We start from the raw sequence: 10,130 nt of genomic DNA, 5'->3' as shown, positions 1-10,130 counted from the left end.
TCTCCCTTCCTCTCTCTAAAATCAACAAAAACATTTTAGAGAGAGAGAACAGGAAAGAAAGAAATGTGCTGCAGTGAGGAACAGCTGGAGGGAGTGTGTGGGTTTTTTGTTTTGTTTTGTGAATCCTCACCCAAGGATATTTTTTCCATTGATTTTTAGAGAAAGAGGAAGGGAAGGGGAGAGACAGAAAGAGAGAAACATCGATGTGAGAGAGACACATCAATTGGTTACCTCCTGCACACGACCTGACCGGGGCTGGGGATCCAGCCTGCAACCAAGGTCTGTGCCCCTGACGGGAATTGAACCCAGGACCCTTCAGTTCGAGTGGGCCAACGCTCTAACAACTGAGCCAAACTGGCTAGGGCTTTGTTTTGTTTTTTTTAAGATGGATAAATAACACATGCATTTATGCTGATGTAAAGAATCCAGCAGAGAAGAAGATATTGGTGATGTAGGAGATGTAGAAGAGAGGAGAAATGCTGGCAATGTGTCCCTGAGCAGGCAGGCAGGCACGGGAGTTCAGAGGCTGGAGAAAAACAGCATTGGATTGAGCCCTGGTACAGAGTCAGGGCTGAGTGCCCCCGGCACTGGCCCTGGATGACAACTAGGAAGATGCCTTTGATAGGGGACAGACCAGGGATTGGCTTGGATTTACTAAAATTTCTCTTTGACCCCTAAGAGCTGATTCTAAATTAGATTTGAACAGATGGTCCAGTGGAGAGAGAGCATTCCAGGTGGAAAGACTAGCATAAGCAAGGGGCATGCAGGCACTCAAACTGAGGCCTAATGGGCTCGAGGGGGTGAGAGGGGAAGGGGGACTGAGAAATGCTACAGATAGGAGGCAGGTAGAAGGTAGTGAGACCCCCTCACCCATCAGCTTGGCCGCTGAGGCTACATTCTACCAGCTTCCAGCCTAGGCGGGTGCTGAGCACAGGGATTAGAATCACGAGTAGGGGTTCAGGCCTGCTTGCAGGAGCTCACAGGCTGAAGGTGTTCCAGGGACCATCCATAGACTCTTCCCCCGGATTTCTCCCAGTCCAGCTTGCTTTGGTGAGCCTGCTGGAGGGAATGGACACTGGGGTAGGTGGGGCGAGGGGGCAGCTACCCAGACCCCTGCAACCCAGCAAGGGCAGTGTAGAGTACAGGGCTTGCTGGTCCTCAGGCCACATCCACTCATGCTGGCCTCCACATGCCCTTCTGTGTCCCCAGAAGTCAACAGTGTGGGGAGTTGGAGTGGCCCAGCTGGATGTGACCCCCAGAACAGAATGGTGCTGGACTCAGGGGCTCAGGTGTATGGGCAGCCACCCCCCAGCCCACCAGCCAGGCGCTCAACGTTGGGCCGTAGGCCGAAGCCCTCAGACCGAGATGGAACACCGCTGTACCCCTGGCCTCGGTCCCTGGCCTTGCCCCTGGCTCTGTCGGTCTCCTCAGCCCTGCGGCCACGGCCTGAGCTGCAGTCCCTCTCAGAGCTGCGCTTGGGCCACTGTGGCCACATGCGTCGCAGTGAGAGCACCTACACCGTAAATAGTACTGGCCGACTCAGGGGTGGCACCCAGAGTCAGGCCCCACCTGGACGCAGACGGGATCTAGGCGGGGGCACCCTGCGGTCTGCTTCCTCCCTGCCTCACATTGCTAAGACTCAAAAGTCCGGAGGCCGTGGTGCCAGCAGGAGCCCCTGCCTGTTGATGGCCCTGCGGCCAACCAACATGGACAGTGAGCGGGACAAGTTCTTCCAGTCCCGTTACACCTACAACCCACAGTTCGAGTACCAGGAGCCCATGCCTACGGCTGTGCTGGAGAAGTACTGTGAGGCCTCTGGACAGTTCATCCATCAGGTCAGTCCAGCCTGCCCACCTCACCCTGGCCCTGCCCACCCCAGAGGCCTGGCCTGACCACCCACTTGGGCCCTGTGTGCAGGCAGTTGGCATCATTGAGGCTGTCCTGGAGAAGTTTGGCACCTACGAACACTTTGAGGCCGCGACTGGGGGCCAGCTGCTGACCAAGTGCCAGATCTGGTCTATTGTGCGCAAATACATGCAGAAGGAGGGCTGTGTCGGGGAGGTGAGCTTGCCCTGCCTTCGAGCACCCTCTTCTACCTGACCCAAACTGGCCTGACCGGTGGGTGGTGCCAGGCCCAGCTACAGACCCCTGGCAAGCCCCTGTCCCTGCCCTAGTAAGGTGGGAACTGGCTCTGAGCAGAGATGGCGAAGGGCGGGTGTCCTGGCCACGTGTCCAGCCTGGATGCCCTGTGGCGTTATTGGTGGGTACACCTGCACACTGGCCCCAGGGCTGGTGGCCATGGCTCCGAGCACTGCTGCCGCCTGCAGGTTGTGGTGCAGCTGAGTGAAGACCTGCTGTCCCAGGCAGTGATGATGGTGGAGAACAGCCGACCAACACTGGCCATCAACCTGACCGGAGCCCGCCAGTATTGGCTGGAAGGCATGCTGCGGCACGAGATAGGTCAGGGTGTGGGTAGGTGGGTGGGCAGGCAGGGATGAGAAGGGGCTGGGAGGTGGGAGGACAATGAGGGGCCCCAGAAACCCCACCTCTCTCTTTCTCCCATTTACCTTTGAGGCTAGGGCCCTTTCCTTTCATGAGTAGTCACCTCCTCCCTCTGGCTCACAGAGGTAGGCCCAAACATGCCTGCCCCTCTCTGGGCTCACCCTCATCTCTCACTCCTCTTGGGTATCTTTTCCTCCCTCCACTTCCTCTCTGGTTTCCCTGGACAGTGGGGACAGGCTGTTGGGGCCTGGACAGGCCAGAGGGGAAACACTGAGGGTCTCGCTAGCCCAGCCACCATGCAGGCCCTCCAGGGTGGGAATGGAATTGGCCGAGGACACACAGAGCCAGGTAGAGGAGGGGGTAGGCCAGGCTGGAAGGAATGCAGGGGACACAAACTGCTATTCTTTTCTGCCTGTCCCTCCTCATCTAGAATTCTGTTGCCCTGGGTAGACGTTGGTTTTTGCTAGGGACATGAGCGGGACTGTCCAAACAATAGGGCATGCAAGATCCACATCTTGGGGTGGTGTGTGAGTTCCTGTCCTCTCCAGGGGGCTGGGAAGCAGTGTGAGTCTGGGAGAGGTGTGTGTGTGTGTGTGTGTGTGTAGTCCTGGATGGGTGGAGGAGGACGCTTGCATGTGAGACTCTATGGGTCCTTGGGTGCGGGTGCCCCTGAGGTTGGATGAGTCTGTAAGTTGGGACAGAGGTGGCAGGGAGAGGCTATGGGAGAGCCTGAGTTTAGGGGCATGAGGATACCCGCTTAGTACAAGTTAGAAGCCTGGCAGGAAGGTTCCGGGATGACCCGCCCAGCACCGCCTCCCTCGCCCTCCCCCAGGCACCCACTACCTGCGAGGCGTGAACAATGCCCGGCAGCCCTGGCACAGCGCCGAGGGCCGGCTGCAATACAGGTTGCGGCCAGCGAACCCCACCGAGGAGGGCCTGGCCAGCCTGCACAGCGTGCTGTTCCGCAAGCAGCCCTTCCTGTGGCGCGCGGCGCTGCTCTACTACACCATCTACCGAGCGGCGCACTTGTCTTTCCGCCAGCTCTTCCAGGACCTGGCGCGCTACGTGCAGGACACAGACGTGCGCTGGGAGTACTGCGTGCGCGCCAAACGCGGCCAGACCGACACCTCGCTGCCCGGTAGGTGCCCATTTGAGGAGTACCCTGAGCTGGGGCAGGGGCGGGGGTGGCTTCAGGTGTAGAGGCTCATGGCCCTCCCATGCCCACAGGATGCTTCAGCAAAGACCAGGTGTACCTGGATGGCATCGTGCGCATTCTGCGACACCGCCAGACCATCGATTTCCCGCTGCTGGCCTCGCTGGGCAAGGTGAGTGGCCACGGGCCTTCAAGAGGTTCCCAGCCAGCTCTCCTCATGGCAGTATTCCCTGAGCCTGTGATGGGTGCTTGACTGAAGACTGGTGCCAGGCCTCTCTGGTAGGTGGAGGTGAGCACAGGAGGTGAAATGACAGCCTGGCAGGTGCTTGGCCCAGCCTGCAGGTGTGTGTGTGTGTGTGTGTGTGTGTGTGTGTGTGTGTAGATACTGCATCACTCCAGACCAAAGGAGCAGTCAGGAAGGCTGGAGATGGAGGCTGGAGAAATGGCCAGGGACCAAGTCCCTAGCACTGGGTATCTGTGCCAAGCTGAGAAAGGTAAACTGCATCTGAAGCAATAGGGACTCAGAGGCGCTTTAAGCAAGTTGTGGCTGGATGTCAGATGGGAGGTGGATTGAGAGAGAGAGAGAGACCTAGGAAGGGGAATGGGGGGAGGGAGGCCTTTCTAATCACTCCTGCAGAACTGATGGTGTCTGGCCTAACCCAGCAGTGACCATGCAGTTGGAGAGGGAGGGGCAGGCAGGGGAGCTCTTCAGAGAGTGGGGTCCCTTGAGCTCAGTGGCCACCCTGAGTGGGAGGGTGACAGGTCCCAGCCCCCTCCCTGGAATCTGACCTAGAGGGCTGTCAGGAGAGTGCCTGGCATAATCTGACACCTAAGGATTCAGTGTTGGCTATGGGGAGTCTGAGGTACCTGTGGGCTGTCTGGGAGAAAGTGTTCAAAGGCAATTGGGGGAGCTAGGCTAGAGACAGGAGTGGGGTTGTAGGGCAGAGATGATAAAAGAAGGTGTTAAGAGAAAGAGCAAACACCCAGGACTGTGCCTCGGGATACATAACATTGGGAATGGGTCAGGAGGAGACAGAGAGGAGTTCCAGGAGCACGGGGCAATAAACCATTGGTAGAGAGCTGGGACCAGCCACCTGAAAGCCAGGGCCTCTGCCTACCCCTCAGCCCAGCTTCCTCCCTGCAGGTGTCCTATGAGGATGTAGATTACCTGCGGCCCTATGGGGTGCTGAACAATACTCGGGTGCCCCACTTCATGCAGGACCTGGAGCGCTACCGGCAGCAGCTGGAGCACATCATGGCCACCAACCGGCTGGACGAAGCAGAGTTGGGCCGCCTGCTGCCTAACTGATACTGGTTGGGGGCTCTAGACCATCCCCCTGAACAGGAAGAGGGCTGCTCTGTGCTTCCACAGCCTGGGTGTTTCTTGGGGAAGCTGAGGGGACAGGAGCATCTCAGGAGGGAGGAGTGGCAACATCCGTGGGTGTGTGTTCCCTGCTAGCCTCCCTGGACCTGGAGGCCAGCAGCAGCATGTTGAGCAAACAGTGTGCCCTCCTGCCTCTGTCTGTTGAGCAGAGGGGAAGCCTGGGGGCAGCAGGGAAGCTGAGCATGGATGGGGATGGGGGATGGTTTGGGAGTAGAAACTTGTTCTTGCATGAGATGACTTTGGGTATCTGCGTACTCCAGTCTCCCCTCCCCCACCCGGCCCCTTGGTGCTCCTTCAGCTTTCACGCTGTCTACCTCTCACTGGGTCCTGGTGGGGGTCTCCCTTCTTTTGGGGTGATTACCTGAACCTGGGGTCCTGGCTTTCACACAGACTCAAGGGACAAGGGTCCTAGTAGGTAGAGACCCAGCTGGGCTGGGATGTGCTTTCCAGCATTTTGCCTCTCCCACTGCATGTATTTATTCCCTATTTATGTGCTCTCCTTCCTGGGGCTGGAGGCAGCAGCTTCTGAAGGTTCAGGGACAGGCTCCTCTGGAAGGCACCCACTGTGCCTAGCCCCCATCTCAGCACACGCGCACACACACACACACAGTCCTTCAGGCCCTGTGAGCTGAGCCCGAGAGTTCACCAGGCCCTGCCCCTACCCCCACCCCCTCCTCAGGCCTCTGTTGTCCTCGTCTTTGTCCACACCCTCACAGCTGGTCTCTGACAGAGGTTGGCATAGCCTGGCAGCAGCCATAATCAAGCCTGAGGGGCAGACACCTACCTGTCCCAAATCCTGAGCCCCCCCTGGACCAGGAGAGGTGCAGAGATGGTTGTTGCTTCCAGTTTCACCTCAGACTCGCTGTCTGAGGTTGACCCAGGCCCACTCCCACCCTTGGCCTTAGTTTTCTCATCTGTAAAATTTGGAAATGCAGCTGGAAAGCCCTTATTCATTTAGTCAGTGAAATGCACCGAACGCCGTCTGTGTGCCAGTCACTGGTCAAGCCCTCACTGAGCTCCCAGTCCTGAGAGGAGCCAGACAATTAAAACAACAATTACAATAAGCTGTGTGGTCTTTGTCTACCCAAGATCCCTTCCTCTTCCTCTTAATCCCAGGGCCCTCAGCTCTAGCCCTCCCTACGTGGAGAGAAGTTCCCCTTCCCTGGCTTTCCATCCCAGGCCCAGGGGCTTCCATGGAATAGGGCTGGTGACAACACCTGCCCAACTGGTTCAGGAAGATAAAAGGGCCCAAGTCTGGCCCTTGTGTCACTGGACCCCTGGATTTGGGATCTCTAGGGTGCAGCTTGAGGCATTGATGAAATGAGGCTGAGGACTGGGTGCTGGGGCACAGGGCTACTCAGGTCACTGACTCAGAGCACAGGTCCATGCCTTTATTCCTGGGCAAAGGGCCGGAATCACCGAGAGCCCAGACCCACCCTCCACAGTTTATTCACTCCAGCGAATCCTGGGCCAGGTGGAGCCTGGGTGGTAATCCAACCCAGCCAGGCCGGGATCCCAGGTTCCATTGGGCTTGGATGGGGAGTGGCCAGTCAGGGCGCCGGCCCTCAGGAATCTAGAAATGAAGGGGGAAAGCGGTTGGTCAGGTGGGGCCTGCCCACTGCCCCCCGGGGCCACGACCTCCCGCAAACCTGGCACCGGGTTTGGGCAGCCTAACACCTTCAGACGCATCCTCTGCCTCGTAGTCTGGCTCCGGCTCAGGCTCAGGCTCTGGGTCGGGCTCTGGCTCCTGGACCGGTTCTGGCTCTGGCTCCTGGTCCGGCTCCGGCTCGGGTTCTGGTTCCAGTTCTGGTTCCAGTTCAGATTCTGGTTCTGCCTCCAACTCGGGTTCAGGCCCTTCAGAGGCCTCAGCTTCTAACTCTGTCTGGGGCCCCTCGATGGTTCCGGATTGCACTGCCTCGGAGCTCTCAGAAGCCCCGGCCTCCTCACTGTGTGAAGGTCTGGGCAGACCAGGGCATGGGGTCCCTGAGCCGGCTGCCTCCGGTGTCCAGTGGCCTGGGCAAGGAGGGTCGTAGCTGCGATCCCGGTAGCCTGGGGTGGAGGTGGGAGAGTCTCGGGCTCAGTTTACCCCTCTGCGGTTTCCTCCGCACGCATCATCAGGCAGCGCGTCCAACGCCTCGTACTCCGGCCCGGTGAGCACGCCCCGCGCCAGCAGCGCATCCAGCAGCAGCCCGGAGTCCGCCTGCAGCGTCTCTACCAGGCGTTTCCGTTCGCGGTCGATCGTCTCTGACGGTCTCTCCTGCGAGTTGCCCATTCTGGGGGGCCCCTGGGGAGGGGTAGAGAGGGACTGGGGGCATCAGGCAGCGCGTCCAACGCCTCGTACTCCGGCCCGGTGAGCACGCCCCGCGCCAGCAGCGCATCCAGCAGCAGCCCGGAGTCCGCCTGCAGCGTCTCTACCAGGCGTTTCCGTTCGCGGTCGATCGTCTCTGACGGTCTCTCCTGCGAGTTGCCCATTCTGGGGGGCCCCTGGGGAGGGGTAGAGAGGGACTGGGGGCCAGGGCTTCCCCGCCCTTGACCTCTCTCCCAGGGCTCCAGTGAACACCGGTGGCTGGGGTCCAAGTTCACCTTAACCCCCGGCGGCAGGACAGTCCGCAGCACCGACTCTGTACTCCAGCCTCTTGGGCCGGTTCAGTCCTGTCTCCTCCTCCGGCTTCTCCTTGGGTCCCTCAACATCAGGTGTGGCCCTCCCCTCCGCAACTCTCCCCGGACCTTTACTTTCTGACCGCTCTCCCCAACCAGGACCTCCCTCCTGAGCCCCAGCTGCCTGCAGATGCTGCCATTTGTTCAGACCCCGTTTATCCAAACGAACTTCTCTTTCCCAAACCCGCTTCCGCGCCTTAATAGGCAAAGATTCCCACACCCAGCTTGCAAGCCTTTCCAGTCTATCTGCTACTTCCACCTCCAGCCTAGACCTCAGAGCGCTGACTCCCCTCCTCACCTAGAGCACAGTGCTGAGATCCTCCCCTGCTCCTCGCACCCACCGGAGAATGGAGAATGACCACACCCCTTATCCTGACCCCGAGATCCATCTTTCAGGGCAGGGCCTGCCCCTGCACCCCCTCACCAAGGCCACTACCATGTTGCAACCCCGATGTGGTCTCATGGCCCTTCCTGGTTCCCTGATCCCTGAACCGAGATACCTGAATTCTCTTTAATCTTAGCTCTGACCAAGATCTCCCGGCATCACCTGCGACCCAGCTGTCTCCCTGCTGCCCTGGGAATGACTCACAGCCATCTCTTGCTTCATCTTGGAGTACCCAGGGCCAAACTCAAAAAAGCTACCAACCATTTACTTTTAAATGCTTGCCGAACTTTTACCGTTTTCCTCCATGCATCACATGAGAGATTGTTTCTACCAAACAGCAGGTGTCAGGCAGAAATGAATCTGCTGTGTCTACTTATTGACATCTGAGGACAATGGCCCATCCCTCTTGGATGGCCTGACCCAGCAGCCAGGCCCCTGGCCTTAAGAGGCACAGAGGTCAGGCCCTGGACCACTCCCTCAGCCTATTTCCTCCAGCCTTAGTTTTGTCCACACAGCACCCTCCTGGTCTCATCCTCCCTTTGGGTCCCCCTCCTCTACCTCCTTACCAGGTCCTAGGTCTGGGAAAGCAGATTTGGTCCCAGCCCCCTCCGGCCTCCCGGGTCTCTCTCTCATGACCACCTGGTGTCATGCTATGCCTCCCTGGTCATATTGAAGCGTCAACCCTTCCCCCAGGTAACTGATCAGAGACTAGGACCACTACCCCTTACCCCTCCTTCTCCATTCATGCCCCACCTGTGACATATGCTGCTATCCCACCTCTCAGCGAGTCTCTATCAGCACCCCCCTCAACCCCACCATCCTCGCCTCATCTCCTTTGACAGTCTCTCTGAGTGCCTCTCACTCCCATCTCATCACCCCCACAGCACAGAGATGGTCAACAGCTCTCTGGGGCAGGATTCATTGTCCCCATTTCACAGGTGAGAAGACAGGATCAGAGAGACCAAGGCACAGAACTGCAATCTGACTTGCTCCAACCTGAATTACAATGAGGCCTCCTGCCCAGGGGAATGTCAGCCCTAACTACCTGGCCCCTGCTCCCCACTGCCCATCAGAGAGAATTCAGACTATCTGGCCTGGCCACTCTCCCACCTCCTGGACAGAGAGGCTTCCCCCCACTTTCCCCAACCCTCAGTGCTAGGAGAATTAAGCCCCTGACATCTCTGAACCTTAGTAGATGCTATTCCTTTAGCCTGAAATACCCTTCCCCTCCCTCCAAGCTGTGGACCCATCCTCCAAGTCTCAAATAAATGTCACCTCGTCCACGCCAAGGCCTGAGTGTGTGATAGGCGGACTGGTTTCATCTCTTCTCCTGTGTACCCCAGAGAACGGTGTATGCCCACAGCACGACGCTAGCTGACATCTCTGCACACAGACCCCTACCCTCCTTAGCTGAGGTTTCCAAAGACTGTCCTCCAAGTGCAAGAAGGGAGAGGGGACAGAACCTACGCTTGTACAGGCGCAGAGGGAGGAGGCAGATCGGACTAGCCCCTCATCCTCCCTCACTCCTAACCAAGTTATTTTTATGTTAGCCTCCTCCTCCCATTGCCAAGTCCTGTCCTTGTAGGCCCTCCCTCTGAGACTCAAAGCTCAGAAGTAAATACTGTACCTAAGTTATGCTGCGGCCAGTCCTTCAAGGGTCACGGCCCGGTCCTTCCCGGGCACCAGGCGGCTCCAAGTTCCAGGCCTGGAGGGGGGGGCGGGGTCTCGGCCCCCCTCCCCACTGGCTCCGCGGGCTCTTTTGCTCGGGAGCGGGAGTTGTGGAAAACTGCGGGAGCCTTTGGCAGGTGCGACCACAGACTCCCCTGATCTCCCCTCCACCGGGTCCCAGGGTTAGGGTCTCGCCGAGGGGCGGGGCTCAGACCTGGGAGCACTGCCCGCGGGGGCTCGGATTCTACGCGATCTCAGTTTTTCTCCCTCCCCCAGGGGCTCCGTGCGGCCCCACTCACGGGTGGAGCCTTGGCGGGGTAGATGACAAGGCAGAAAGGGATGGGCGGGGCGGGGTGGGGGTGGGGGTAGGAGCAGCAGCT

General features: G+C 58.8%; 2 protein-coding genes across 4 annotated transcripts in view; one reads left to right on the top strand and one right to left on the bottom strand.

Annotated features, from left to right (window-relative positions):
- Window positions 1-6,103, top strand: part of KIAA0895L (KIAA0895-like ortholog) — an 8,051-nt gene extending 1,948 nt beyond the window's left edge. For 2 of the 3 annotated variants that reach the window (XM_005876367.2, XM_005876366.2), the window contains 6 exons: window positions 1,210-1,835; window positions 1,918-2,061; window positions 2,328-2,460; window positions 3,335-3,640; window positions 3,730-3,827; window positions 4,800-6,103. In XM_005876367.2, the coding sequence (XP_005876429.1) occupies window positions 1,266-1,835; window positions 1,918-2,061; window positions 2,328-2,460; window positions 3,335-3,640; window positions 3,730-3,827; window positions 4,800-4,964 (1,416 nt within the window). In that variant the 5' untranslated portion in view covers window positions 1,210-1,265 and the 3' untranslated portion in view covers window positions 4,965-6,103. The remainder of the gene's footprint in view (window positions 1-1,209; window positions 1,836-1,917; window positions 2,062-2,327; window positions 2,461-3,334; window positions 3,641-3,729; window positions 3,828-4,799) is intronic. The other variant, XM_014547872.1, reaches the window with a different exon arrangement.
- Window positions 6,104-6,416: 313 nt separating this feature from the next.
- Window positions 6,417-10,097, bottom strand: NOL3 (nucleolar protein 3 (apoptosis repressor with CARD domain)). The gene is made up of 5 exons (XM_014547799.1): window positions 9,710-10,097; window positions 7,351-7,523; window positions 7,156-7,238; window positions 6,717-7,109; window positions 6,417-6,612 (listed from the first exon to the last, which is right to left on the bottom strand). Exons 2-5 carry the CDS (start codon window positions 7,509-7,511, stop codon window positions 6,605-6,607), a joined length of 645 nt encoding a protein of 214 aa, XP_014403285.1. The 5' UTR covers window positions 7,512-7,523; window positions 9,710-10,097; the 3' UTR covers window positions 6,417-6,604.
- Between the last annotated feature and the right edge of the window lie 33 nt (window positions 10,098-10,130).

The sequence above is a fragment of the Myotis brandtii genome, unplaced genomic scaffold (genome assembly GCF_000412655.1).
Source record: "Myotis brandtii unplaced genomic scaffold, ASM41265v1 scaffold486, whole genome shotgun sequence".
Classification (NCBI taxonomy): Eukaryota; Metazoa; Chordata; class Mammalia; order Chiroptera; family Vespertilionidae; genus Myotis; species Myotis brandtii.
This window is presented reverse-complemented; position numbering and strand designations above follow the sequence as displayed.

Excerpts from the sequence above, each read along its gene's own strand:
- NOL3 (XM_014547799.1), bottom strand. The coding sequence starts at position 7,511 with ATGGGCAACTCGCAGGAGAGACCGTCAGAGACGATCGACCGCGAACGG. Across the intron at positions 7,239-7,350 it reads TTGGACGCGCTGCCTGATGC|CGGACTCCGGGCTGCTGCTG; the intron begins CCCCAGTCCCTC and ends AGACGCTGCAGG. Across the intron at positions 7,110-7,155 it reads AGGCGTTGGACGCGCTGCCT|ACTCTCCCACCTCCACCCCA; the intron begins GATGATGCGTGC and ends ACTGAGCCCGAG.